The 27,641-nt window shown below is 46.7% G+C and overlaps 1 protein-coding gene and 1 long non-coding RNA gene across 4 annotated transcripts in view; one reads left to right on the top strand and one right to left on the bottom strand.

The window, feature by feature from the left end:
- Positions 1 to 15,481, bottom strand: part of Slc15a3 (solute carrier family 15 member 3) — a 15,854-nt gene extending 373 nt beyond the window's left edge. Inside the window, exons 1-7 of the mRNA XM_050137901.1 lie at positions 14,754 to 15,481; positions 9,393 to 9,670; positions 5,076 to 5,223; positions 3,654 to 3,764; positions 2,971 to 3,139; positions 1,906 to 2,064; positions 250 to 405 (exon numbers count right to left, since the gene is read on the bottom strand). Coding sequence (XP_049993858.1) covers positions 250 to 405; positions 1,906 to 2,064; positions 2,971 to 3,139; positions 3,654 to 3,764; positions 5,076 to 5,223; positions 9,393 to 9,670; positions 14,754 to 15,311 — 1,579 coding nt within the window. The 5' untranslated portion in view covers positions 15,312 to 15,481. The remainder of the gene's footprint in view (positions 1 to 249; positions 406 to 1,905; positions 2,065 to 2,970; positions 3,140 to 3,653; positions 3,765 to 5,075; positions 5,224 to 9,392; positions 9,671 to 14,753) is intronic.
- Positions 11,941 to 27,641, top strand: LOC126498921 (uncharacterized). Of its 3 annotated transcripts, none has more exons than XR_007590921.1 (4): positions 11,941 to 14,266; positions 19,169 to 20,485; positions 22,721 to 22,847; positions 24,843 to 27,641. It is a non-coding gene; the product is annotated as an uncharacterized lncRNA (long non-coding RNA). The 3 variants fall into 3 exon arrangements; XR_007590920.1 differs by lacking the exon at positions 11,941 to 14,266 and having other exon boundaries at positions 16,120 to 19,286; positions 19,884 to 20,485; positions 24,843 to 27,640; XR_007590919.1 differs by lacking the exon at positions 11,941 to 14,266 and having other exon boundaries at positions 16,120 to 20,485; positions 24,843 to 27,640.

The following is a 27,641-nucleotide window of genomic DNA, read 5'->3' as shown; positions in this document are numbered from 1 at the left end:
TGAGAGCACTGGGTAGAGAGCCCTCTGATATTGTAACTCCCCAAGTGTCTCAGTGAATCTCCTATTCCTTTATTTGGAGACTTGAACCAAACACCAGGGGAGAAAGTGACCACTCAGCAGCCAGTAATGGCTGAGTTCCGGAAGCGGGAAGGTGCCTCTGAGGGCCACTGAGTCTAAAGCATGACTGCTCACCCCATCCCTACACTGCCCTCCATGCCTATCTTCTCCTGGGGGTCCCCTCTCACTCACCGTAGTCCTTGGGGCAGTGCATCCAGCCTCCAGGCAAGGACAGTAGGGCCACCAGGCCAGAACCCAACAGTGAGCCTACCCCCGAAAGGCAGAAGAAAATGCCCATGATGGCACCCTGCATGGAGCGTGGAGCTTCTGAGTAGGCAAACTCCAGACCTGTGGGAGAAAGAAGGGAGGGACTTGGGCTGCAGGGGGAGCAGAGATGGACCCCACTGCTAACCTCCCAGTGGGGGGGGGTCACATTATTCCACTCTCTTTTCCAAGCCTCTATCCTAATTCCCTTGGACGGTGTGTCCCCATGACTGACAGCACCTGCATGTCTGTGACATGACACATTCTATCTGCCCTTCCCATCCACATCTGATGGAGCACCTCCCCCTGGACGTTATGAACGCTACCTAGAGCTCTGACTAGTCTCCTTCCTCCTGGGCACCCCAGTGACGGGGCGTGGGTGACATCTTAGCAGCTGCTTTTGCTTTTCCTCAGCCGCTTTCTGTGCTGACCTTCCACTCCACCACCATCACTTCCACTCAGCATCTGAAATAGTTTCCAAAGGTTGGCCTCCCTGTCTCCTCTGTCCTGGGCCCTGACCTCATCACCCACACATGGCTGAGTGGGTCTCTGGAACTTTTGTTTGTTTGTTTTTGTGAGACAGGGATTCTCTATAGCCAGGCTGTCCTAGAACTCGCTCTGTAGACCAGGCTGGCCTCGGACTCGGAGATCTGCCTGCCTCTGTTAGGATTAAAGGCGTGTGCCACAACTGCATGCTCTCTGGAACTTCTTGGAGGCTTCCATTTCCTATAGAACCGATGGGAGGATCGAAGGGTGCTGTTGGCCTCAGGAAACTTCCCCCATCCAGGCTCAGCCATTGGCCCCACTGTGACTGTCCTCCGCTCCAGTCCCCCTCTCCAGTGCTTGCTCCCCACCATACCCTTCCCCCCACCCCTGGCTCATGCTGGTTCCACTACATTGAAGATCCTTCCCACACTTGCTGACTTTAACTTCCTCAGAAGCCCATCTCCTCACCCCTCCCCACCTTACTCATAGTCCAGCCACACTCTCCAGTCCCCAGTCCGAGTCTGGTGGGTTTTTGTTTGCAACTTAAATCCACAGGGTCAGATTTATCATCAAGGTCTAGAATTCCCTCCACGGCCGAGTGGGAGACCCTACCCAGCTCTTGTAGTTTTGGCTTCCTGACTAAGTTGGGACAGGGTTGGTGTGTGTGTGTGTGTGTGTGTGTGTGTGTGTGTGTGTGTGTGTGTGTGCGCGCGCGCATGCGTGCATATACGCACTAGAGGACACAGTGCTGAGTTCCAGAAGGGAAGAGCACCCAACCCAGGGGATTTTCGAAGAAAGGGGCAGAAGGAACAATGACTACAAAGGCAGAATCCACAGTGCAGGGGACATATGGAAAGTGCCTTTTAGCCCCCAACTCCCAGGGGTCTGTTGCAATGGCTGGCTCAAGCCTGACCCAGTGCTAGAAAGTCCCTCGACCTCACGACCTCACCGGAACAGAGGTAGACCTCATTCGGCATCACTGCTGTCCTCCATACAGAAGCCAGAGTGCTATGCCTATGGGCCCCCCCAATCTAGAGGGACATACACCTAAGCAGAGCTCAGCAGCAGTCTAAGAGCTGGGGAGGGAATCCAGAATACCTGCAATGCTGGCAAAAATCTCACTGATGCCGATGAGCAGGTACTGGGGGATTTGCCACCAGATAGACAGTGGTGCCGCGTAGTACAAGTCCTTCCCAATCAGCTGAGGCACTGTGTGGTTGTCTTTGATGTACCTTAAGCGCTCTTTCTCCAGGACTCCTGGGGGGTTGTGGGGTGGGGAGCAAAAGAGTACAGTCAGACCACCCCAGGCAGTTTAGAGCTTGAGTTCCAATTCTTTTTTTTTTTTTTTTTTTTTTGCCAAGCTCAGCTAGGTTTTGTATTTCACAGGAATTCTTATTAATCTGGAGTCTGTTATGACATTATTTGCAAATGAGGGAAGTGAAACTTAGATTGAGCAACAGCCTAGAATCACACAGGTAATAAGCAGTTGGGACTGAATCTTAGTCCCAGTCTATCTGGTTTTCAGCTGGCCTACTTCCCATGAGATCACATGACTTCTCTACGGCAAGGTTGGGCATTATAGTAGTGTTTCCAACCTGGCCTTAAGTTTTTGTCTTCTCCCCTTTAATGCCTGGGAGACTCTTTGGCCCTGGTGAATGAATCACAAGCACATAGGCACTTGCATTCCAATCCTGGCCTCCCACTGGTTTGTTGTGCAAACCTGGGCAACTCACCTAGCCTTTTGGAGACTCTATCCCCTTACCCAAGAAGCAATACAACTCCTGAGATTACTGAGGGTGGAATAGGACAAAATTAAAGAAGACAGCCACATCTAGTTTGTGTTGCATGTGATCAATAAGACAGTACTCATTTAGCTTTAATTTCTTCAGCCTCTACTTTCTATCTATCTATCTATCTATCTATCTATCTATCTATCATCTATCTATCAATCATCTATCTATCTATCTATCTATCTATCTATCTATCTATCTATCTTAGTTTTCAGACAGTCTCATATAGCCCAGGTTGGCCTGGAACCTTCCTGAGTACCAAGGACTCTCAGTGTGTACCATTACACCCAGTGACATTCACTCCCTTACACTGTGTGTCTTGAAGACAGACTCTCCTAACTCAAGGTCTGAATGAACATGATGTACCATGTACCTGCTGCAATGATTGAAGTAAACGCAAAGAACATGCCCAGGGCCATCTTCTGCAGAGCTGATGGCAGCAGCTTACACTGCAGCAGCAGAGGATCAATCAAGTGGTCCTTGACCGGAACCAGAACCAGTACCACCACAACATTGGCCAGCAGGAGCCAGGCTTCTGGGATCTGAGTGGAAGGGGGCCAGGAGACAGGTTGGCAGAGCAGAAAGAACTCTGGGCTGGACCATGCCCCTTAGTAACCCAGGGCTGGTGCTCCTGTCCCACCCCACCCCCCAGAGTACTCAAGTCTTCTCAGCTGTGTAACTAAGGGACAGGATTATATCAGGGAAGGCAAAGTTCTTCCTGGGTACACAGCTTTCTATCATGAGCACAGCGTGGAAAGGGTCCCAGGGAAATAGTAGGAAGGCAGATTGAATAGGGCCCTGTGTGTGCACTGGGTGGTGAGCAGCAGAATGTCTGCTGGGGGTGGGGGTGGGGGACACCAAGCCTGGGGTCCTGTGGGCAACTGGTCATGCTGAGAGAGGGACTGGGTATTACACACGTCCCTCCATCCTGCTGGTTATTTTCTTGTGTCCTAAGCACGCCACATCACTGAGGGGTTGGGGGTGGGGTGGGGTGCAGGCAGGTCTCATAGGATGCTCCCAGCGTGGCTGGGGCTGACCACACACTTACTCTCTTACCCTGTAGCTACTGTTCTCTGCACTCAGAGCCAAAGAGCTATTGGTAGGGTTGGTCCGGAAGAAGTTGGGGATATGAAGGTGAAGACCTTGTAGGACGTAGGTAGACTGCATCTGTGGAGAGATGGAGGCAGGTTGGGATAGAGCTGGTCACTGGACCTCTGGCTCCAGAAGGCTTTGGGACAGGTATTCCTCAGCAGTATCCCTGGGCAGCTGGCCCTTCCCCTGGACAAGAAAAGGTGCTCCCAATCCACTTCATATTGAGAGACAGCCTTGACAATGAGGTTTTCTGATGTCCTTGGGCTATGAGCAATAACCACAGACGTTCCCAGAGCCTGGCTGCAGCTGCTCAGATGGCCTTCCCATTGTGTCTCCATGTCTTACACAGGGTGGGTATGGATAAGTGTTCAGTGAAATGGGGGAATAATGACAAGACTGTCTCCATTGGGAGTTGTCGTCTGACACTGAAGCCAAGCTGAGTCCTGAAGATTGACACAGCCAGGGTAGAGGTACTGATCTGCCAGCATGGCTTTGGACACAGCCGCTGGAAGGGACAGGTTTGGTGGCCCTGCCCCTCGCTATACCAGACATTGGTACCCTAGCTGCCATGGAGTGGAGGGGTTCCAGGAGACTCCTGGCAGGGGTTCTCATGACAGCTACTTGTTAGCCATTGTAGAAGGATGTCAATGTCCTGACAGCTGGTATGGACATCTTCACCATGTTCCTGTATCTTATGGGACAGTCTGTGCCACCCTAGAGTAACAGGCTATGATCCTATCTTAGGCTCTCTCCATCCAACGGAGGGTGTGGGAAGCAATGGCCTTGTTACTTGAGGGTGGGAGCTGGGAATGGAATAGGCCGTGGGAGATTTGTACACTCTGTGAAAATGTATTGCTGTGATTGGTGTAATGAAAAGCTGAATAGCCAATAGCTAGGCAGGAGAGAGAACTCTGGAAAGAAGACGGCAGAGAAAGCAGCATGGCAGTATGGGGAGGACAAGGTAACAAAGCCACACAAAAGAACGTAGATTAAAATAAATGGGTTAATTTAAGTTATAAGAGCTAGTGGGACAAGCCTAAGCTAAGGCCAAGCTTTCATTATTAATAATAAATCTCTGTGTTGTTATTTGTGAGTTGGAGGTCCAAAGAAGAATCCAACTACAGGATTAAGTTGCTGCCCTGGCTCTACACATGTGAAAACGCATGCACACATGTATGGTGCACATACACACACTCATATGCACATTAAGTCTATGTACACATGCACACGTGCACACACATGGACACATACACACGTACATGCATGCACACACTCACACACACACACCATTGCCCTGGGGCGGTAATGCTGCAAGCGTTTACAGCAAAGGCTGAGCCTATGAGGGGCTGGGATGCCAGGCCCCAGATCAGAAGGCGGGGTGCCTACCTGGAAATATACCATCCAGTAAGGCACAAGCGTCACCATCACAGGCAGGAGCTTCACCAGCACCTGGAAGTTGGCCATGTCTTCTTGTGGAGAAGGACCCCATGGGTGAGACCTCTGGTCAGGCAGCAGAAGGGCACCTTCAGAGTCTCTGTAAGGCCACAGGAGAGAAACAAAAAAACAGCCACAACTCAGCTCTCTCTAGCACTAGAGCCACCGTTTCTACCTCAATCATCCTCCTTCCAGGATCCCCATTGAGGGGCCAACGAGGTGACTCAGCTGGCAAAGACATTTGCCTTTCATCTTAGTTTAATTCCCAGGGCCCACACAGTGGTGGAGAGAACCAGTTCCCAGATCCGAGAATCCTAGCCACTCCACCACCCTTTCCGTCACCCCCACTGGTGACGGTGTCGTCGATGTCACCCAAACTATCATGAGTGGCTTCAGACTTTCACCACTCTCAGGCTATAAACAGCCTTTGGGTTTGGGGGAGGGGGTAAACCCAGAGAGGGAGGAAAGCAGAGTCTTCAGGGATTTTGTTTTTGTTTTTGACTTGTGGTATCCATTTGTCATGCGAATCACAGGAGTCCCAACACAATCTAACTCAAGAGTCTCCCACAGATTTTTTTTAGATATTTATTTATTATGTATACAGTATTCTGTCTGTGTGTATGCCTGCAGGCCAGAAGAGGGCACCAGACCCCATTACAGATGGTTGTGAGCCACCATGTGGTTGCTGGGAATTGAACTCAGGACCTTTGGAAAAGCAGGCAATGCTCTTAACCTCTGAGCCATCTCTCCAGCCCCCCTCCCACAGATTTGATGCACCCCCAACTCCCTTGCTGCTGACCCAGGTCTATCCTCAGTGGACTTAGCAGTGGGGTGGAGAGTGGAGGGAGAAGCAGAGATGGAAGAACCATCACCAGGAGACCAGATAGTCTGACCAGCACTACGACCTTTACCCTTTGCCCTCAAGCTTTCTGAACCTTTCTCATCCAAAAGCCCTGAGCTGTCCCCCGAGACTCCAAAACAAAAATGTCCAGCTGGTCTCCTTCAGGGGCAGCTGCCATGAACTCCCCCTCCCAGCAATCAGTGCTGTTCCTCAACAGTGCTGTGGTCTGTTTCTCTTGCCAGATCCAGCCTGGCTTTGTGACTCTTTACTCCACAGAGAGACTGATGTGATGTCATGCTTTGTAAAACCTGCAAACCTTAAGAAAACCCACAGCTGCTTCTATCACCCACCTTCTGGAACATTCCTCCTTAGAATGCTCCTTTTCCCATCCCAGACACCATCCCCGAGAAGTGCAATCTACAGATGAGGCCACGGGAAGAAGGCCGAGGGAAGGGGAGACTTAGGCTTCCACCATCAGTCCCAGCTGAGCTCTGAGCTCACCATCTCGTGAGAACGTGCTAGAATCTAGCCCTTTAAAGCTCCCAAATGACCTGGTGATGTTAAGAGCAGCGGAAGCCACACCCCACTAACCATAGTTGCCCACAGCATTTGAAAGAGAATGAAAAGCTGGTGCTTGAGTGGAAAGTTGCGGTGTGGTTTGTTGAGCCAGTAACGGCTAATTAAAACCACCAGACTCCTCGGCACCTGTAACTTCACAAACTGACCTCCAGCAACCCAGCAGGCTGGGGAAGGCTGGCACATCACCCTTTTCTCGAGACTCCACTGACCCTGGCTGGAACTGGGCCCAGCCTGGAACTAGAGATAGATTTGCTTGGCATAAGTGGTCAATTTTATGCAATAGAATTTATTTCACCTAAAGCAATGAAATTATGAAATCTGAGGAAAATGGATGGAACCGGAAAGCATCATACTCAGTGAGGTAACCCAGGCCCAGACAAATGCTGCATGGTCTCCGTCATAGGTGGATCCCACCTGCTAACTATTACATATGTGTATGTAGGTATGAGTGTGTTTAGATGTTAGGAAACTAGAAAGGGGACTGGGAGAGAAGAGGTTAGGAAGGGTAATAGAACACGTGGTAGGAAAGGAGAAGAGGGACTAGAGGAGTACCGTACGGAGTGGGGTCAGGGAGATGAGGAAGGGGAAAGATGTATGAAAACAACGTCAGAAGGAAACCTGCTGTTTTGGAAGCTAATTTAAAAAGACATTCACACCTTTAATTCAGCACTCGGGAGGCAGAGGCAGGTGGATTCCTGCAGCCTGGTCTACAAAGTGAGTTCCAAGACAGCCAGGGCTGCACAGAGAAACCCAGAGACTGGAGGTACAACAAAGGAAATAATAGGTTAAGGCATTTGCCACCAAGTCTGATGACCTGAGTTTGACCCCTGGGCCCCACATGGTAGAAGGGAGAACTGACTATCACAAATTGTCCTATGATCTTCATATGCATGTTGGAAGCAGGCACACACACACACACACACACACACACGTTGTGGAATATTTTGATCACACTCTGATACTCCCGATACTGCCAATAAAGTTTACCTTGAATCAGAGGGCAGAGTTAGCTACTAGCTGACCAGAATCAGCCATAGAGGTTTTAGAGAACCCAGGACATAGAGAGACACAGGAAGTAGGAGGGAGGGGTTTAGAGAGATTCACAGTCCTTTTGCATGGAAAAAGGAGAGAGAGAGAGGTCACTAGTCACTTTTCTGATACTTCTCTGATCAATCAGGTTTTTACCCCGATATCTGACTCCCAAATTTTATTTAATAATACAACAATATAAGTAATTGCTTCACACACACACACACACACACACTACATTAAAAAAACAGACCAAATGGAAGGGACAGAAGGAGACTACCAAGCATTTCCAAGGACACTTGGAATCAGTTTCTCTCAGGTGTGAGCTCATGATATAGGGAGCCATGAAATTACTTTCTGAAAACTATTTCACCTGATAACAGGGTTGTTTATTTTGGAATAATTAGATCAGCTGTGGCTACACCTCTGACCTTTGCTCTTCGTCTTTTGTCCTGAGACTATCTGATCCTTTTCTTGTCCAAGAATGTCATCTTCTGAGACTCAAGAAAGGAAATAATGCCAGTGTAGTCCTCTCCAACGTGCAGTTCATATCTTGGGGTGCATCACTGTGCCCATCACATTATCCACCCGTCCTGACTGTGACCATAAGGTCACCGGCAGTGTTTTTTACTACCAATCCCATCATACATCTCCACTGCTGCTGCCAAGACCATCACTGTGCTCCGCATTTCTCTTTTCCTTCTTAAAATTGTGAATGTGTGTGTACACATTCTTGTGTGTGTGTGTGTGTGTGTGTGTGTGAGAGAGAGAGAGAGAGAGAGAGAGAGAGAGAGAGAGAGAGAGAGAATGCTTCTGTGTTCAGTTCATGTGTGCATGTGTCTCTGTTAGCTTCAATTGCCAACTTCTTCACACGGCTTAGAGTCACCTGAAGAAGGGAGTCTTAACCGAGGGGTTGTTCAGTTAAGATTGGCCATGGTGTCTATGGGAATCACCTTGATTTTTAATTGATGTAGGAGGACCCAGCTCACTGTGGTGGGAACCATTCCCTAGGCAGGCTCTATAAAAAAGCCAACACAAGCCTGGGCGAGCCTCAAGCAGTGTTCCTTTATGGTTTCTGCTTCAAGTTCCTGCCTTGACTTTATTGAGCGATGGACTGTAACCTGTAAGCCAAAATAAGCCCCTTTCTCCTCTAAGCTGCTTTTGACCGTGGTGCTTGTTACAGCAACAGAATGAGATTAAAACAGTGTGTGCACGTTCCTGTGTAGGCTGGAGGTGCAGTGAATGTCTTTCTTAATTCCTTCTCCCTATTAACATGGTTTTAAATGTGTGTGTGTGCATGTGCGTGCGAGTGTGTGCAGGTGCCCGTGTGTGTATGTGCATGTGGAGGCCAGAGAATAACCTTGGGTATCATTTTTAGGAATGCTGTCTGCCTTCTTTGAGATGATCTCTCATTGGCCTGTAGCTCACAAATTAGGCTAGACAGGATGTTAAGCAATTCCCAGGGACTCACCTGTCTCTGCCTCCCCAATGCTGAGATTGTAGCTCTGTGCCACCATGAAGGGCGTTTTTCTATTGGGGCTGGGATGAAACTCAGGCAAGCCTTACTGACTGGGCCACCCCCACAGCCCAGTCCTTATGATTTCTAATTAGAAGATAATCGGTAACACTACTACCACCATCACCCCACACTTCTGCCACCAGCACCAGCAGCGCCCCCGTCGTTTTCCCCTTAACCACCATCCTTTGTCACCTGGAGGGCCGGTTCTCATCGGTGTCAGCCCTCAAACAGAACCCAAAGCCCAACAAGCTGCATCTGGCATCCCCCAGGGGGCTTGGCAGCCACCTTTACCCTCTGTTACCTGGAAGGACGCCAGGGACAACAGTTTTTGAAGGCAAGCTTCAGCATAGATGACACTTGGCTGCCTGTTGGGGGCTTGGTGATGAAGACAGGGGTGGCAAAGAGGAAAATGAAGAATGCCAGGGCCACAAGGCCCACGATGATGCCGTAGCCCCATAGGAAGCTGATGTTCTGCTCAATGAAGGCCACCACCAGCAGGGACAGTACAGCACCCAAGTTGATGCTCCAGTAGAACCAGTTGAAGAAGCGGCGAGTGGCATCCCGTCCGAGATCCATCACCTGCCATCCAGCCAGAGATGAGAGTGAGGGAGGACGCAGGAAGTCCTCTGTACTCATACATCCCACAGGGATGCTTCTGGGGTCAGCAAATAAGCATATTCCTAGTCTCTGATTACTAACTATATATTCAATAAATATCCATTAAATGAATAGTGAATATTCTTTTTCATGTATGTGGTATGAATATGTTTGCATGTATGTTTGTATGTTTGTAGGCACACATGTCCAGAGGTGCACACACACACATATGGAGGTTTGAGGTCAGATGTATCAATTACTCTTGCACCTTACTCAGTGAGGCAGGGTCTCTCAGTCAAACCCAGAGTTCATCAATATGGCTCATCTTCCTAGCCAGGTTGTTCTGGGGATCCCATCTCTGTTGTTTAAGACAGGAATTATAGGCAGGCCACCAAGTCCGCTTGGCATTCTGTGTGGGTTCTGGGAACTCAAACTCTGGCCTTCATGCTGGCACAGTAAGCAAGTCACTTGCTGAACAATCTCTCCAGTCCATGCATACACACGCCCTTCCCTTGGGAGCCAGTTAACGACGGAAACACTTTTACCCAGCTGTTTTTATATGCTCACGACGCACATAGTTTTTACTGCCACCAGCTAGGCCATACAGCAGATGTCTTCAGGGCCATGTTGTTCACTTCTGAATGATTTATCCCTTTGTCTTTAAACAGCCCATGCTGTGTGTTCCTTTCATAATCAGCAAAATGCCCATAAAAGTCTCTGCTCATCCCACACGATTAAACGTGATGGATGCCTACCACTGAAAGATTAGGCCGAGACTGGTTAAGAATTTTTTCTGAGGATCGAGTTGCAGACTGAGTATTGCATGAAGCTTACCCCTTCTGATGTGCTGACCTCCCCTCTATGCATGACCAGACAAAGATGGAGAAATAGGAGGTGGGTGGAGGTGGTTCTACGTGCAAGCTCTGACCTTATGAAAAAAATCCTTCTCAGGCCCCGTGGCAAGGACAGATCTCACCCCAGGAGTTAGGCCACTCTACATACAGTAGGTCCTCTACTCGTCCTGCTGTCTCTGGCTAGCGTCATTGGCCTCATTCCCATTCCCAGTCTATGGCTCTTAGATTCTGATTCTGCAGCTCAGTAGGAAGACCCAGGCCTTCTTTCTGAAAAGCCAGAAGAACTGAGGGTTGCTTCTTAAATGACTCTCTACGTTCTTGTTTGTGCACACGTGTGTGTGCATGTGTGTGTGTGTGTATTTGTGTGCAAGTATACTGAGGTTTATCAATGTGTGTGTATGTATGTATGTGTGTATGTGTGCATGTATGCATGTGCATATGTGCAAGTATTGCTAGGGTTTATCTACATGTGTGTGTGCACTGGGGTGACAGGCATGTGTGCTCACACTGTGCTTTTTTAAAAAAAAACTTATTTCTTTTTATGTGCATTAGTGTTTTGCCTGCATTTATGTCTGTGTGAGGGTGTCAGATCCCCTGGAACTGAGTTACAGACAGTTGTAAGCTGCTCTGTGGGTGCTGGGAATTGAACCCAGGTCCTCTGGAAGAGCAGTCGGTGCTCTTAACCTCTGAGCTATTTCTCCAGACCCCACATTGTGCTTTTACAGGTTGTTGGGATCTCACTCAGGTCTTCATGTTTTTGTAGTATGTACTCTTACCCCTTTACCCGCTGCCTTCCATGCTGAAGATCCAAGTAAGGGCCTCAAACACGCTACACACGTACTCTACCATTGAGACACATCTCCAGCTCTCTTTGACTTTTATTTTGAAACAGACCCTCATTAAGTTGTGGAGTCTGACCTTGAATTTACTCTGTGGCTTCTGCAAAACCTGCCATCCTCCTTCCTGAACCTCCCAAATAGCTGGGATTCCAGGTCTGTGGTACCAGGCTGGCTAAAAGTCATCTTTCAACAACCACCAAATCTTAGGATTCATCGCCATCCTTCTAACACTGAATACATATTTCCACTTACTAAGAGGGTTCTCCCACGCTTTCCTTGCAGCTGTTGTGCTGAGGAAGCGAAAAATGTTTTCCTCCTTATCTAAATGTAAAATTATAATTCATACAGATGTGCTTAAAACTGCACTGCCTTTGGGATTCTCCCTTGGAGAAGGAAGGAGCGGCACTGCCGTGTCAGCTTACTGGGAACCCTTGCCTGGACCTTCAAGCAGAAAATTGAATACACCCCATTATTAACAGCTACTTCCATTCATTAATTGGAAGTAAGTACACATGACAAGTGTAACTGGAAGGGGCCGGCCAGGCAGCCCATGCGGGATATAAATGAGTCCTTCCAGAGTAAGCTAACGCCGTGTGGAGAATGATGGATGGCCCTTCCTGAAATCAGCAACTCTGCTAAACTTGCAGCACCTATGCATGGCTTTCTTCCAGATGGTGCCAAGCTCCACATATCCCTAGACCACCTACCTAACCTCCTGAGTGTTGCGGCAGCCTGTCCTGTGCTCACCCAATCCTGTGGCCCTACCCATATTTCCACCGCAGTAGAGCCATTTTTGTTTGTTTGTTTTGTTTCAGTTTTTTTGAGACAGGGTTTCTCAGTGTAACCTTGGCTGTCCTGGAACTCACTCTGCAGACCAGGCTGATCTTGAACTCAGGGATTCACCTGCCTCTGCCTCCTGACTGCTGGGATTAAAGGCATGTGCCACTATTGCCCAGCCAGTAGAACCATCTTTAAAAAACTCAAATCCAGTAAAGTCTACCCTGCCTCAAGCCAATCCAGTGTCTCTACACTATCCTGGGAAGCAGGTTACCAAGACAGCAAAAATTACAGGGATGTGGGACAGGAAAGGAGCCCTCAACCCAGAGTCTGGTTTGAAGCCACTCACCAGATGAGAATCAAGAATTCCAGCACAATGAATGGTTGTTGTGATGGTTGCCAACATAGAAACTGTATTCATCTTATGGACAGTGATTTTATGTTTAAATAGCAATGCCCGAGTTGAAGAGACAACTCACTGAATAAAGCTATAGATGTCACAGGGGGCTCAGTGATCTGGCCTCTGGGCAACCAGTTCTGCCGCCAGAAGGAAAGAGAGAAGAGGTGCTTGGTGGCTGAGGCCCTTGGAGGGATGATGGAAAGGCCATTGATGAGAGATCAGAAAACAGAGGTGGCCTCCTTTAGGGAATTTTCATAAGCTTGGTCTAAGAATTCCAGACTGCTAGTGGCAGAGTTCTCTGAGCTGACAGAGCTGCCCTCTGACCTGAGCTTTGATGGGCTGAATCTCCATCAACAGGAACTGCCCAGATTTGCATGGCTCTTATTTGCATAGGTGATATTGCACAACCGGACGTTCTATACACAGCAGCTTGTGTAACCTTCCAGAACTGTACGCTACCAATCTGGGCTGCCTTCCCTCATGGGGCACAAATCACATGCCAGGAAATGCCCATAAGGAGACTCCCCCTAACCAAAAGGAGACCCACACATCATCACCCTGTGCTGTAGGTGGCCTACCATCGACGCCCCTGCCAGCTCTTCTCCACAACACACGCAATATCAACAAACCACTCTTTATATTCTGTTTTGTAGAATAAGCTTGTTCCTTGCGTTCCAGCCCTTTGTAAGAGCTGGCCACCACTATCTACACCAGGGTTGCAGGGCAGCTGGGAGTGGGTAAGTAGTGGGATGTCAATGAAAGAAAAAAGTTAGTAGAAGATGGGACACTCTTTCTGGCAGGTATTGGGAATCTCCTGGTCAACAGCGAATGGGAGAGAGAGAAGAATGCCTGAGGTTCAAGCTGTCGATAAACGCCTGTCTCTCCAGTTCCAAGGGACCCGACACACGCTGCTGACCTCTGCTGTGCATCTGCTCACACGTGCATATAGGCTTGCAAAGACACACACACACACACACACACACACACACACACACACAATGCTTGTTACTAAAAAGGGCAATCCTCGGCAAGGACACCGGTTACTGTGAGGTGCCAGGCTGTGGATACCCAACTGAAAGACATAGCTCATTTGGAAACTGCCTGACTGAGGAGTGCTTTCTGAGGGAAACAGATTGAATTAGAGAGAAAGTACGATTCACCCAGCGGCCTGATCACACTGCCAGCATCACGGGTCCCTCTGTGCACGGACACCTTGCCTTCCCCATGCCTGTCTATGACTGTTTCTGCATTCTGCCTGTGATCATGCCACTGTGCTTTAATAATATTCTCTCCTAGTTTATTTTATTATCAACGGTACTATTTGTGCATAGCTGCCAAAACAGGACCATGGCAGCAAAGCTTTAAGTTAATCATTTAGCAAGTATTTATTTTCTGGTTTTGTTTTCCCCATATGCCACCTCATGTCCCAGGGGAGTGTCAAGGACTGAGGTCGAGGTATATATCTGGCTGCCCCTCTGACGAGGGGGCACAGTGAGATCTGAATATGTGTGCCCACTGCCTCTGGTGTTGCTGGGTGAGCAGAGCCTGACTGGCCCCTGCACCAGCCGCCAAGTCCCAATAATACATTAAGATTCAATACAGGGTTCAAGGACCTGAGGCTCAGTGGCCTCACCAGCCCTCCTGACCTGCTGCTCTCTGTCATCTGAGGTAAGCTGAGAGACTTCAACACTACCCACGCCTGGTGAAGGTAAGATGGCCAAGTTAAAACATGGAAAGCCACTGCAGTTAGGCATGGCAGCTCACAGCTGAAATCCCAACACGTAGCAGTCTGAGCCAGGAGAGGCATCAGCCAACCTGGTTACTTAATGAATTCTAGACCAGGCTGGTGAGACCTTGTGTCAACATAAGACACACACACCCCACTGGAGCAGGCATAGTGGCACACCAGCATTTGGGAGGTGGAGGCAGTAGGTTCAGGAGTTCAAGGCCTTCCACAGCCACAAATTTGGAGGCCAGCCTGGAACTCAGAGAACCTGTCTTTAAAAAAAAAATTAAAGGCACTTGGCCTGAGGCTTGGGGCATGGCTTAGAGGTGGGAGCTATGTCTAGTCTTACTAAAGATTGCATGACTGTCTTGAGAGCAAGCAGCTCTTCTGTTTTTATATAAGGAAACTGGTGTTGAGAGAAGTGCTTTGTCTGAAGTCGCTCTGGAGGCTAGACCCTCTGGCCACTCACCTGGTCAGCTCCGAACGAAGTGAGGTTGCTCCTGACAGAGCTGGCAGCCAGCGCCAGAAGCAGCAGCACCAAGTAGAGGGTGGTGGCACAGTAGGGGCTGGACCAGGAACCTGGGCAGTCTGCGGATGGGCAGGCGGGCTCCAGCGGCGACAAGGGCATCTCTCCGCAGAAGGATCTGCGGCCATCGTAGGTGATGGTAGTAAGCAACAAGCCCGAGGCAGCCAGGTAGAGTACCAGGCTGAGCGAGATGGTGAGAAAACGGCCCAGGTACACATCAGCCAGCCAGCCTCCCACAGGAGACAGCAGGTAGGAGGCGCCCAGGAAGAGGAGTGTGGCCCTCGACGCCTGCTCGCCCTCCCAATTGAAGTTCAAGCTGTTGAGGTAGAGCACAAGATTGGAGGTGACGCCAAAGAAGGCAGCGCGTTCCAGCATCTCCACCAGCAGCACCGCTGCGGCTGCTGTCCTTCTCCATCGTCGGGGACCCCGCGGGCCTCGAGCCACCAGCGGGCGCCGCTCCTCAGATCTGCTTGGCTCCTCCTGAGCTCGAGGTGTGGACATCGTGGGCCTCCTGTCTCGGTGACGCAGAGCCTCTCCTCTACTGCCTTTTTTTCCTAAGCCGATTGCCCTCTTTTCTCCTCTTTTTCCCCTCAGGTCCCTCTCCTTGCTACCCAGATTCCATCTCCACCTTAATTTTCCATTCTCTCCTTCCACTCCCTAGTTCATCTCCGCCCCAGTGCTTCTACCCCTCCTCCACTCCCTCCTCCACTCCCTCCTCCACTGCGGCCTTGTCTATCCCCACACGCTATTACCCCCGCTCTCCACTTCTCTAACCTTCCCTTCCTTCCTGCTAGTTCACCCCCGCCCCCACCTCCCCTGCTGCCTTTTCTCAACTGTTGTCCCCTTCTCTTATGACACCTGAGCCTCAATGCCTCCCCCACGGGTCCTGCAACCACCTCCTCCACACCCCTCTTCGCTTCACTGCCTCCCTCTCTCCCTCCCTCCCCCTAGTCTCTTCTGTCTTTTCCTCCCTGCTCAGACTGTCCGTCTCTCTGCTTCTTAAGAAACTCTGGACTTCCCCTCTCACTGGCCCTGTGGCTGCCTGCGTCACCCAGTTTTTAGGAGAAATGAAAGCGTATGGGTCACAGGGTCCCTTGTCACTCAGCTTTCTAAAAAAAAAAAAATCTCCCTTCTTCTTGACTGCTGTCGGCCCACTAGCCCAAGTCTGCCGGCTTTCCCAGGACCAGGAGCGCAAGCAGCTTTCGCTTTCACTCTACCCCATGCCCCCCCATCCCACTTGGAGCAGCATCCACTTCCACCAGAGTTTGCTTATCACTGTAGTTAGGGACTTTGGGTGAGGCAGGCAGACACTGAGGGACAGCCTCTGCCTAGGGAGCCACCTTTGGTGGACGTTCAGGATCCTTCAACACAAACGTGAGGTAGTGACACTGAGTTCAGACATGCAGAGCTGTGAAGGCCACATGGTGCATTTGGTGGCTGGAATGTCCTTTACCAGAACCAGAGACAGCCCAGTAGGGGTGGGGAAGGGAGGAAGGAGGTGACGGGATCCTGGTATCTGAGCCCCAGGGTCCCCCACTGCCTGTGTCAACATAAGTGCTCACGGGCACCCTGCATTGCAAAAGCTGAGAAGGGGAAGGAAGTGGCGCCATATGAGAGCCACAAGATTGATGGGGCACTGACCTCAGACTCAATCACAGTCACCCCCTGCATGCCCCTCTGGCGGCATGTAGGAGAATAAAGAAGAGCCAGCTACACACGGACCTATAAGCTTAGAGGGATCTGACCCGTCTTCTACTGCATCTCAACCCACTGAGTGTGGTCTGCTGACCTTTCTGTTCGCTCCCACCCCTTATTTTGCTGTCACCTGTCCAGACAGGCTCTTCCTCCAGTCCTTTATGTGGCTACTTTCTCTTCCCTTGGGTGTTCCTAGGGGCCTTCCCAGACGGCATGAGGTTAACAACTGCCCAGAAGGATTTTCACCATCACACTCAATAGATCAGGCTGTCCCGGCTCAGCTATGGCTGAGCTACTGTTTTGTGCTCTGCTCCACGGTGGGAAATACTATCAGAGCAGGCACCTTTGAGAACCTTTTGCCATTCATTCTGAGTACTTTCCAGTGCTTGCGAATGGCAGCTGTTCATAAAGCATTGGTTGAATAAATGAATTCAAAAAGGAGCAAGCTTAAGCAGCCGCATTTACAAGAACAAAACCAGGAAGCTAAAAGCTAAAATAAGCTGCCTTGGCAAAGCCAGAGTCAACATCAAATACCTGAGCTTTAAACTTGTGTGTGTGATTTTTTTGTTTGCATATATATATACACATATATATATACATATATGTGTGTGTTCATATATATTATTTTTTATTTTATATGCATTGGTGTTTTGCCTGCATGCATGTCTATGTGAGGGTGTCAGATCCCTTGGGATGGAGTTACAGTTATAAGACAGTTGTGAACTGTCCTATGGGTGCTGAGGATTGAACCCAGGTCCTTTGTGAGAACAACCAGTGCTCTTAACACTCCAGCCCCTGTTTGCTTGGTTTTTGAGGTAAGGTCTCATGTAGGCTAGGTTGTTCTGTAACTCACTGTGTAGCCAAGGGTGACTTCAAACTTCTGTTCTTCCTGCCTCTACCCTCAGAATGCCACCATGTCCCGTATATGTTGTGAGTGGAGCGGCGGGCTACGTTCCTGGCACCCGGCTGCCCGCACGGCTAGCTTTATACCCGAAATAATTACACGGAAACTGTATTCTTTTGAACACTGCCTGGCCCATTAGTTCCAGCTTCTTATTGGCTAGCTCTTACATGTTGATCTAACCCATTTCTAATAATTTGTGTAGCCCACAAGGTGGCTTACCAGGGAGGATCTTAACCTGCGGCTGTGTCGGGTGGGAGAATCATGGCGACTGCCGGACCCGGCTTCTTTCTCCCAGCATTCTATTCAGTCTTCTCCGCCTACCTAATTTTCTGTCCTATCAAAGGGCCAAGGCAGTCTCTTTATTTAACCAATGAAATTAACACAAAACAGAAGACTCTCCCCCATCAAGTATATGTAGTGCTTGGTAATTAATCCTGGGCTTTGACCATGCGTGGCTAGTACTCTACAGCTTGAGCTACAGCCCCACCCTGGGTTTTATTCATTCTTCTACTTGATTTTAGAGATGTATTTATTTTTCTTTTATGTGTATGGATGTTTTACCTGTATGTATGTATATATGTATGTGTATGTATGTATGTATGTGTGTATATGTATGTATGCATATATGTGTGTATATGTATGTATCTATACCACATTGAGTGTCTGTTCCTCTCACAAGTCTGAAGAGGATGTCAGATCCACTGGAGCTGGAGTTACAGACAGTTATGAGCCACCATATGGATTTTGGGAACCAAACCTGGGCTCTTTGGGAAAGCAACCAGTGTGCTTAATCGCTAAGCCATTTCTCTAGTCTTTCAGCCCAGTTTTTAACGTTTTATATCAGGGAAGAAGCTCAGCTGTAACATAGAAGGAGAGTCCATGGAAGCATAAGGCTCAGGGTTTGGTGGTCAGAAAGGAGTGGGGATTGCACCCCGATTTTGCTTTCCACTGTGGGGAGGGATAATATACTTTGGTTAAGACAAAGAGAAGGCAGGGAGTAATGACACATATCATCAACCCCAGCCCTTAAGAGGCAGAGGCAGGTGGATCTCTTGAGTTCATGGCCAACCTGGCCTACATAGCAAGTTTCAGGACTGTTAGAACTACATAGTAAGACATGGTCTTAAATTAAATTAAATTAAATTAAATTAAATTGGCAGACAGTGACAGAAAAGGCTGCTCTCAAAAGCCATCTCTATTGTGGAATATTCCTTCACACTGTGTGAAGATGTGTCACTGTGGTTTATTAAAACGCTAAATGGCCAATGGCTAGGCAGGAAGAATAGCAGGAACTTTCTGGACAGAGAGAGCTCTGGGAATAATAAAGGTGGGGTTGCCAGCCAGAGGCAGAAAGAGAACAAGACATGCAAGTGGGGAGGTAAAAGCCAGGAGTCACATGCAAACATGTAAATGATTAGGAATGAGTTAGTTTAAGTTATAAGAGATAGTAGGAGTAGCCTAATCTATAGGCCAAGCTTTCATAATTAATAATAAGCCCTGTGTCACAAAAATGTTCACAAAAATGTGAACTGGTGGCCCAAAGAAAATTCATCAGCACACCTTTGCCTCTCTTGGAAGATGTTTCGGTGTTTCAGGATCCTCGGATACCAAGATGTGGTGATGAAGCTCAGGTCACATCAGACCCAGCTCTGTCCTCCACTAGCCACGGAGCTAGGCAGACATGACTAGGCAGACATGACACGCCAATCCAGGAGAGTGAGAGGAACGATAAAATTCACTAGATGTCACTCATCTTCAGGGATCCACGAAGAGAAAGTTTCCTCTTCTGCTGAGAGAAACCCAAAGAAAGCAGCAGAGAATGACGATCCCGGAGGCTGGGCATGACGGTGTGCCCCTGACACTCCAGCACTTCTGAGGTGGGGCCTTGAGAGTCCTGAGTTCGAACGAGGCCCTGGGGGTGTAGAAAGAGAAGGGAAGGGCATGAACACTCCTGTTCTTGGGAGGGGAGGGGCAAGTAAGAGAAGGCAGCCATTCACTTCGGCACAGAGCAAGCTTCAGAAACTTTGTATCTGTTCCCACCACCAGGAGAGCCAGATGGAGCAGAGAGCAGACAGCTCAGAGCCAAGTACAGCTTCTGTAGGCTGGCCCACAGAAAATAGCAGTTGAGAATATACCCCTCTATTGTCTTCTCTGTCCTCTTAGCTCCCAGGAATGAGGAATGTGACTATCCATGTACTGGGATTAATGGGGGGCAGCAATGAATTACCTCCCATCACGGTGACGAATCACCTGAGGTCTGGAAACTTTTAAGGAGAAAAAGTTAACACTTGGCCCATGGGTTTAGTTCATAATTCCTTGGTCCAGCTGCTTTGGGGCCGTGGTGACTCAGGAGCCGCATGGCTGGGAACTTGTGGTGGACGGTGGCAGCTGGGAATCAAAGGGTGAAACAGGAAGGGCCTCCTGTCACAAAATCTCCTTTAAGGACATCCAATTTTCTAATTTCTTTCCACCAGGCCTCACTTCCTGAAGGTACTGCAAGTGTTCAGAAGCTTCAGAAGTACCAAGCCTTGGACACTTGGACCTTTGGGGAAAATCTTCAAGATATATACTGGTCATAGTGATAGTGATTTTTTTAAAATAATTTTATTCATTTATTTATTTTTGTTTTGTATCTTTTGTTTTTTTTCAGAGATAGGATTTCTCTGTGTAACAGTTCTGGCTGTCCTGGAACTCACTTTGATGACCAGGTTGACCTCAAACTCACTGAGATCTGCCCATCTCTGCCTCCCAAGTACTGGGATTAAAGACATGTGCTGCCACCGCTGGATAATAACTTTAATTTTTATTCTCTTTTACATCTTGTGGGGAGGTGGGGGGGGTGGGGTGTGTGTGTGGCAGAAATTCCTGTCAACCTGGCACCAGAGGGTTAGCAAGCAACTCCTGCTGGGCCTTACCTGGTCTAGCTCTGATGTTAACACCCAGCCCTAATCCATTTTTGTTACAGATACCTTTTGTTACCCTATGTAAATCTTGTCTGAGAGTTTCCCATGGATACAAAGCCTATGCAAAACTTGGTTAAGGGCAACCCAGAAAACCATGAAACCTCATGAATCAGGTATTTTCACTTGGCAATGTATTTTTGGAAGCTTTATTGAGGTTGTTTTGAGCATATGAAAATCTACCAGCTAAAGTGTAAACATAAGGAAAAACAAAAATGCCGAAGGGCTAAGGGAAGTGTTTCAGTCCACAGAGGCTGGGCCTCCTGCCATTGCTAAGGCTAAGTTCATTCTCAAAGTGTCTCTGAGTCTTCATTTCACCAACCCACACCATATTACCTGTGGCATTTTGGCACCCAACATGGGGCTTAAAGAAGGACAAAGGATCTCCTAAAAAAGAACACAGAATCTGGCCACTTTGAGAACTAAAAGAACAAGTGCCCTCAAAGTAAGGGGACTCCAGGATTGGCAGGGCCATGGGAAGCTTCCTATTTCAGGAGCTACAGTGTGTCCAGTTATTAAAATGCCTGCTCAAAGGAAACAGAGTGAAAATAAAGAAGAAACCGCTTACAGAGTATTTAATTAAACAGCATTGCCATGGTCCCAGGCAACTCCTCCTGTTCAGTTGAAACTGAAGGTTGGGAAGAAGTTCTGAGAGCTTTGAGGAGAACTCATCAAAAAGCAGAGCCCATGCTTCCATTACTGAAAATTTGGCTCTGCTCTTCAAGTTATTCTCTAAAAATTTGTGGTTAAATTCTATAAAAATGTAACACCTGAAACAGATTGAGTTATTAGGTTATTAGATACTATGGCTACTAAGGTAAAAGCTCATAGAAGTAATCTTTTACTGATAAAGTGGTTACAGAATTGTTTATCCATTAAATAAAATGCAGGTAAATTATTTTATCCACACTATCAATAACTGGCAAGCTGCGTTAACATGTTACTTGGAATCTATAAGATTTTATAAAAATGCTCCATGAGTATTGCTGAAGTTACCTTTAAAATCCTATAGAGATTGCTTTAATGCTCTCATAGATGGCTTGTGTGAAGAAGATGATGCAGACAGAAGCTGGTGATAGAATTGCTTAATTGTCATTGCTCCCATATTTTAAAGGTAAAACAGCTCTAATTATATGATAAAAGGTTTTAAACATACTGGAAAGAAGGTGTTTTAGCAAACCATTATTTATGATGTGAGACCAAAGCCAAAGTTACACGTAAATGACATTGAGATTCAGGCCTACTAAAAGCTAAAGCTGATATATCTGTAGTTTTTCCAAATCCTAGAATCCCAATCGGCCTTTGCAAGAGGTCTCCACTCAGTTTTTAGACACTGAAACTTTATCTCAAGTGGAGCAAAATATAAAGTGGATTAAATGTGTAAAAACTGAAGGACAGGGACAGATACTAAATCCTATGTGGGTAAAAATCGCAGGCACTTAAAAAACTAATAAAAGGGGTTGGAGAGATGGCTCAGAGGTTAAGAGCGCTGACTGCTCTTCCTGAGGTCATGAGTTCAATTCCCAGCAACCACATGGTGGTTTACAACAATCTATAATGAGATCTGGTACCCTCTTCTGGCATGCAGGCATACATGCAGGCAGAATACTGTACACATAATAAATAAATCTTTTAAAAAATAATAAAAGAACTGTTAGATGCTAAACACACCAAGGAAACCACTAGCCCTTAAATTCTCCTATATTTGTAATAAAAAGGAATCTGGATGATGGGAAACAGTCACTGATCTAAGAGCTATTAAAAAGATAATTCAACCTTTGGGATCTTCACAGCCTGGGATTCCTTTACAAGAACAGGATAGGAAAATTTGCCTTTACAGTAGCTACTTGTAATAATGCCTAATCTGTAAAGAAATATCGATAAAAGTACTTCCTTAAAAAACTGCTAAATAGCCCAGTTTTGTGTCAATATTTTGTAAATCAACCAATGGAAATGGTATGAAAACAATATCTTCAGTCTATTTTTTATAGGACCCAGCCATGATAAGCTTGACAGAAGCCTGAGTCTCAGGAGTTTCCCCTAAGGTTGTAAGACTGACCATAAACTAAGACCACCCAGGCACCACCCAGGAATTTCCTAACTTTCCAACCATTGTAGATAGGATCACCTGCCAGCACATACCCATCGCTTTTCACCAGGACACCCCTAGACAAATGTCAGCCAATCAGGATTGAACCTGTCACCCCAAACCCTACTAATGTAACTTCTCTGGTTTTTGCCTTTAAACAGTGCTCTCTAGAAGAGCAGGGTGCCTCCTCTCGCTGCTGTGCTGACGAGGTCCCTGCCGGCTTGTACACATGTACAATAATAAACTTGCTTTTACATTTCAGTGAGTTGGTCTCCCTGGTGGTCTTTTGGGGTCCCCACTGACCGGGCACAACACTTGGGGGTTCATCTGGGATTCCCAGAGACCCTTATCCGGACCCCTGACCCAAAGGGTTATTCGGATCAACCGTGGTAAGTCTGTGTTCGAAGTCTTGTCTGTCTGTCTTCCGTTTTTTTGTCAGCACCAATCTTTGAATCTTAGTCTGAAACCGAATCTGAATCTGAACAGGTCAATTTGCCCTGGCGAATGCTCTAGAGGGCCAGCCTGGAGGAATGGGGCGATGTCTCCTTTCCTCGTCTGGATGGGGGTCTTTCACCTGAGATCATCCCGTTAAGGACCCAGTCAGTCTCCATCTGTAAGAATCTGGGGATGAGGTAGCCTTAACGGCTCCTGTCCCATCTGTATGGTTTTTGGTCTTGTCAAGGCTGAAATCTCTGGGCTCTCAAAAAATGGGAGTCTGGGCCTGGCGGTGGTAGCGCACGCCTTTAATCCCAGCACTCGGGAGGCAGAGGCAGGCGGATCTCTGTGAGTTCGAGACCAGCCTGGTCTACAAGCGCTAGTTCCAGGACACGCTCCAAAACCACAAAGAAACCCTGTCTCCAAAACAAACAAAAAACAAACAAAAAAAAAAAACCCAAACAAATGAGAGTCTGTTCTGGGCCCTTTGTCTAAATGTTGTGTTTGTCGGTCTTGTGTGTTGTCTTTGTATTTCTGTTGATGGTTGACTTGACCAGATAGGCCTTTCCTTCTGGCTGATCCGACTGCACAGCCCCCTTTGCCTTTGCAGGTTTTTCCCTTAAAACTCCCATGTTGCATGCCACCCTGCCCCCTCCCGTGCTGATGGGTGGGTTCCCTCAGCCTGCCCTGGAGGCTGTGGGTCTCCATTTCTGGCCAAACCTGGCCAAGGTTTGGCTCCGTGCGCCAAAGGCAATGAGTTGCAGTCACTGGCTGTAGGTGTTAAGCTGCAGTAGCCGTGCTGTGACACTATAGCCAGACTTCCCTCCACCGGAGCTGCTTTGGTCATTCAGATCCAATGGGTTATAAATATCTGTCATCATTTAGAGGGGATGGTTACAAATTTTTATTGGTTAGCGGATGGGAAAAAACTACTCTTAGTCTCAGATCTTTCACAGGATTTTATGTGATGTAAATTTAAAGTTATTTTTGTTATAGTATATGAATGTTTCTGTTCTTGTTTAAAATATTGTAGCCATACAATATATTATTACCATAAGAAAGACCTTGGTAAGAGTTTTTAATGTCTGAGAAGCGAGAAAGACTTCGGTATGTTGCCTGGAAAGCGAGGGAGAAAGCAGGAGACTGAAAGAATGAAGAGAGGAAAAAATGGATTGAAGGTTTATAAAAAATGATAGGAGGTCAGAAGGGGATGTGAACTATGTTTGCTGTGGTTTCTCCTATCTGCAAATACTGAATATGCTTGTTTTGTTGCTGAGACAGAAATGGTTTGGGTATTTTTGCTGTCTCTGCCACCCATGACTGCTGTGGCCACATTTACGGGCCTGACTTCAGAATTTATCTCTGAGCTCTGGTTACTGGATTTGGGTTAGCAGAAATTCAGATGACTTTCAGGTATAGATAATGTTAAAACTGTTTTATTAAAGCTGCGTCTTCATGTTTTTATATTCAAAAATGTACCTTGCTCTGCCAGCTAGACTTTAATTTGACGGTCACCTAGGTGACAATGGTTATAAAGACAAAAAGGGATCATAGGAAACAGCTGAGGTTTATAAAAGTACAGCAGGACTAGAGTCCCAAGGAATGTAGTTGCAACAACGGACCTTAACAGTTTTAGAAATGCCAGTGCCAGGTGATATCACCAAAAGTGCCACCTACAGTGAGCAGGCTGAGATCTCAGAGACAGGCTATGTATATACGGTCAAGGGTGGGACCAAAGAAGTACTTTATTTTTGATATTGCAGGAAGACATTTAAGCGATTTTAATTTAAAAAGTTTTTTAATAAATTTATAAGGCTGTGGGACATATGTGCTTATAAAATGTTTTATAATGTTCATATTTGGACTTAATAAAAGGCTAAAAATTAGGGTCAGAGCCATAAGCACCAAAAGCTAACCAGAAATGGAAATGTTCGTTTCTTGTGATGCAGAAGACAATGACCTAAGCAGTTTGATAGAGGACATGGAACAGCGTTGAAGCCTGCGGGTCTCAGTCTTTTGGGGATTGAACACGTCCTGGCTCACTCTGCCCTCACTCTGACCTCTGCTCAGCTTCCAGCTCCACCTCATCTGCATCTGGACCCATGCTGTTCCTCAAGCCTAGAACTTTCCATGACTCAGTACTCTTGGTCCCTCAGGACTTGACCCAGTAGTCACCTTTTCTGAAAAGTCTCCCCTAATTTCCCTAGAGAGGTTGGGTTACCTCTCAGAGCCCCTGTTACAGCTCATGTCATACTATCTGTTCATCTGTCTATTTCTCCAGGGCTTAGAGACTTTGGGGAACGGGTTTTGTTTCTTTCCCCCCCAACAAAATGAGATAACCCAGCACTATGGTGAGCATGTAATAGAGGGTCAACAAACGTCTGTCTTAGCTAAGGTTTCTATTGCTGTGAAGAAACACCATGGCCACGACAACTCTTATAAAGGAAAACATTCCATGTGGTGGCTCACTTACCATTCAAAGCTTCAGTCCATTACTGCCATGCTGGGAAGCAAGGCAACATGCAACCAGACATGGTGTTAGAGGAGCTGAGAATCCTTCATCTTGATAGGCAACAGAAAGTGGTCTGTCTCATGGGCCTGGCTTGAGCATATACGAGACCTCAAAGCTCACCTCCACAATGATACTTTCTCCAAGGCCGCATCTAATCTAACAAGGCCACACCTTTTAATAATACTCCCTTTGGGACCATTTTCTTTTAAACCACCACAATGTTTATACCTTAATTAGTGTGATAGTTATCTGTGCCAATTTGACACAACCAATCACCTGGGAAGGAAGTCTCCATGAGGGATTGTCTGCAATGGGTTGACAATCCTCAATTTATTTATACATATATATGTGTGTGTGTGTATAATATCTTATATATATGATTTATGCATATATCTTATATAAAAACATTCCAAAATACTATATTCTATATTATAATATAGAATATAAATACTACATGCAAAATATTGCATTATATATCATATAATGTTATAATTACACACAATATATAATATACATTATACACAATACTAAATATATGATATACTATATAATATATGCTGTGTAATATATATTATACAAAACACTATATCACTCTGGCCAAAAGCACCTCTGCAGGGGAAGGACTGTTTCAGCTTACAGGTCACAGCCTATCAATGAGAGAGGTCAGGAAAAACAGGAAGAACAATGTTTGCTGGCTTCCTCACAGACCCATGCTTAACTACCTACCCTTTTTTTCCTTTATAAATAAAAATCACTTTGCTGTAATACACTCAGAAATAAAATACACCACACAGCTAGATCAAAATAGTCACTTAAACAAATGGTCGCCCAGTCCCAAACTCCATACATCTCAATGAATTTCTATATAGCTAGAATGGCTGTTTGGAAGCTATGGAGTTCTAGTTAGGGTTTTATACTTTATCGTTTACTTTTTATGCACTTACCAACTACAAAAAAAAAAAATACCGTGACAGAGTTGATATCCACCTACAGAATAATGAAATTAGATTCAAATCTCTCATCTTATAAAAAGCTCAGTTGGAAATGGATCAAAGATATTAATTTAAATCCCCAAAAGCTCACACTTCTGGATGAAAGCATAGGCTTCACTCATTGTGACACTGGGGCAGGCAGGACGCCCTGAGCAGAGCACAGTAGCACAGGGACTTGCCCCAAGTGCCGACAGACGGGACAACTTGAAGGTAAAAGTCTCTCTGCACAGCAAAGGAAGCCATCAGCAGAGCAAAGAGACAGCCCAAGGAATGGGAGACAGTCTTTACCAACTACACTTCAGACAAAGAACCGAGATCTAGAATTTACATATAGTTAAATGCCAAGGAAGAAATGAAATGCCAAGATGTTAATAATAATCATCCTCAATCATCACATGAACTGTTTCAAAACAAGAAAAAAGAAAGTAGCCAATAACTGTTCTTGAAAGAGTTCAACATCTCCAGTCGTCAGATAAATGCAAATTTAAACTACTTTGAGACCCCACCTCACCCTAGTCAGAATGGCTGTCATCAAGAAATCTGACAGCAAATGCTGGAGAGGACATGGGAGAAGAGAGTCGGTGCTCTATCAGCTTATTAGAACTCTTATTGGAATTCCTATTAAAATTGATCAATGTTAAAACTCTGAACTTCAGAAATCTTAGCATAACAATAGCATATAGGGGAAAAGAAATATTTTTTATTTTATTATGTCTTACATTATTTATGTCTTTCTAATTTGTATTCATACAGTTTATGTTATTTTTATTATTATTTACCAGGAGACACAGGTGATTGATTGCTGAGAGCAATCATTGTTAATTGAGTTCCTTTTAATAAAGGAATGATAAAAAATTACATTGAAATCTGTTTTGTGAGCTTATGTCTTCTGTAACTCTGGTAACAAGGTAAACTGTGTCTAAGTTTAGCAGTAGGAAGGAGAGAGAGAGAGAGAGAGAGAGAGAGAGAGAGAGAGAGAGAGAGAGAGAGAGAGAGAGAGAGAGAGAGAGCTGAGAAGGCAGCCGAAGCCTTGGTTACCATTGTTAAACTGACAAAGCCATCATTAGCCTAGTCATCAAATACCATCAGATTTAAAAAAAAGACTTACTGTGTATAGGAGGGCTACTGACTTTTTGGAGTTGATCTTGTATCCTGCCACATTATTAAAGGTGTTTATCAGCTGGAGGAGTTCTTTGGTAGAGTTTTTGGGGTCGCTTATGTACACTATCATATCATCTGCAAAT

Source organism: Alexandromys fortis, unplaced genomic scaffold (assembly GCF_014885135.2).
Source record: "Alexandromys fortis isolate MF-2015 unplaced genomic scaffold, M_Fortis_MF-2015_v1.1 scaffold_3, whole genome shotgun sequence".
Lineage (NCBI taxonomy): Eukaryota > Metazoa > Chordata > Mammalia > Rodentia > Cricetidae > Alexandromys > Alexandromys fortis.
The sequence above is the reverse complement of the archived record's forward strand: the minus strand, read 5'-3'. Positions and strand labels throughout refer to the sequence as shown.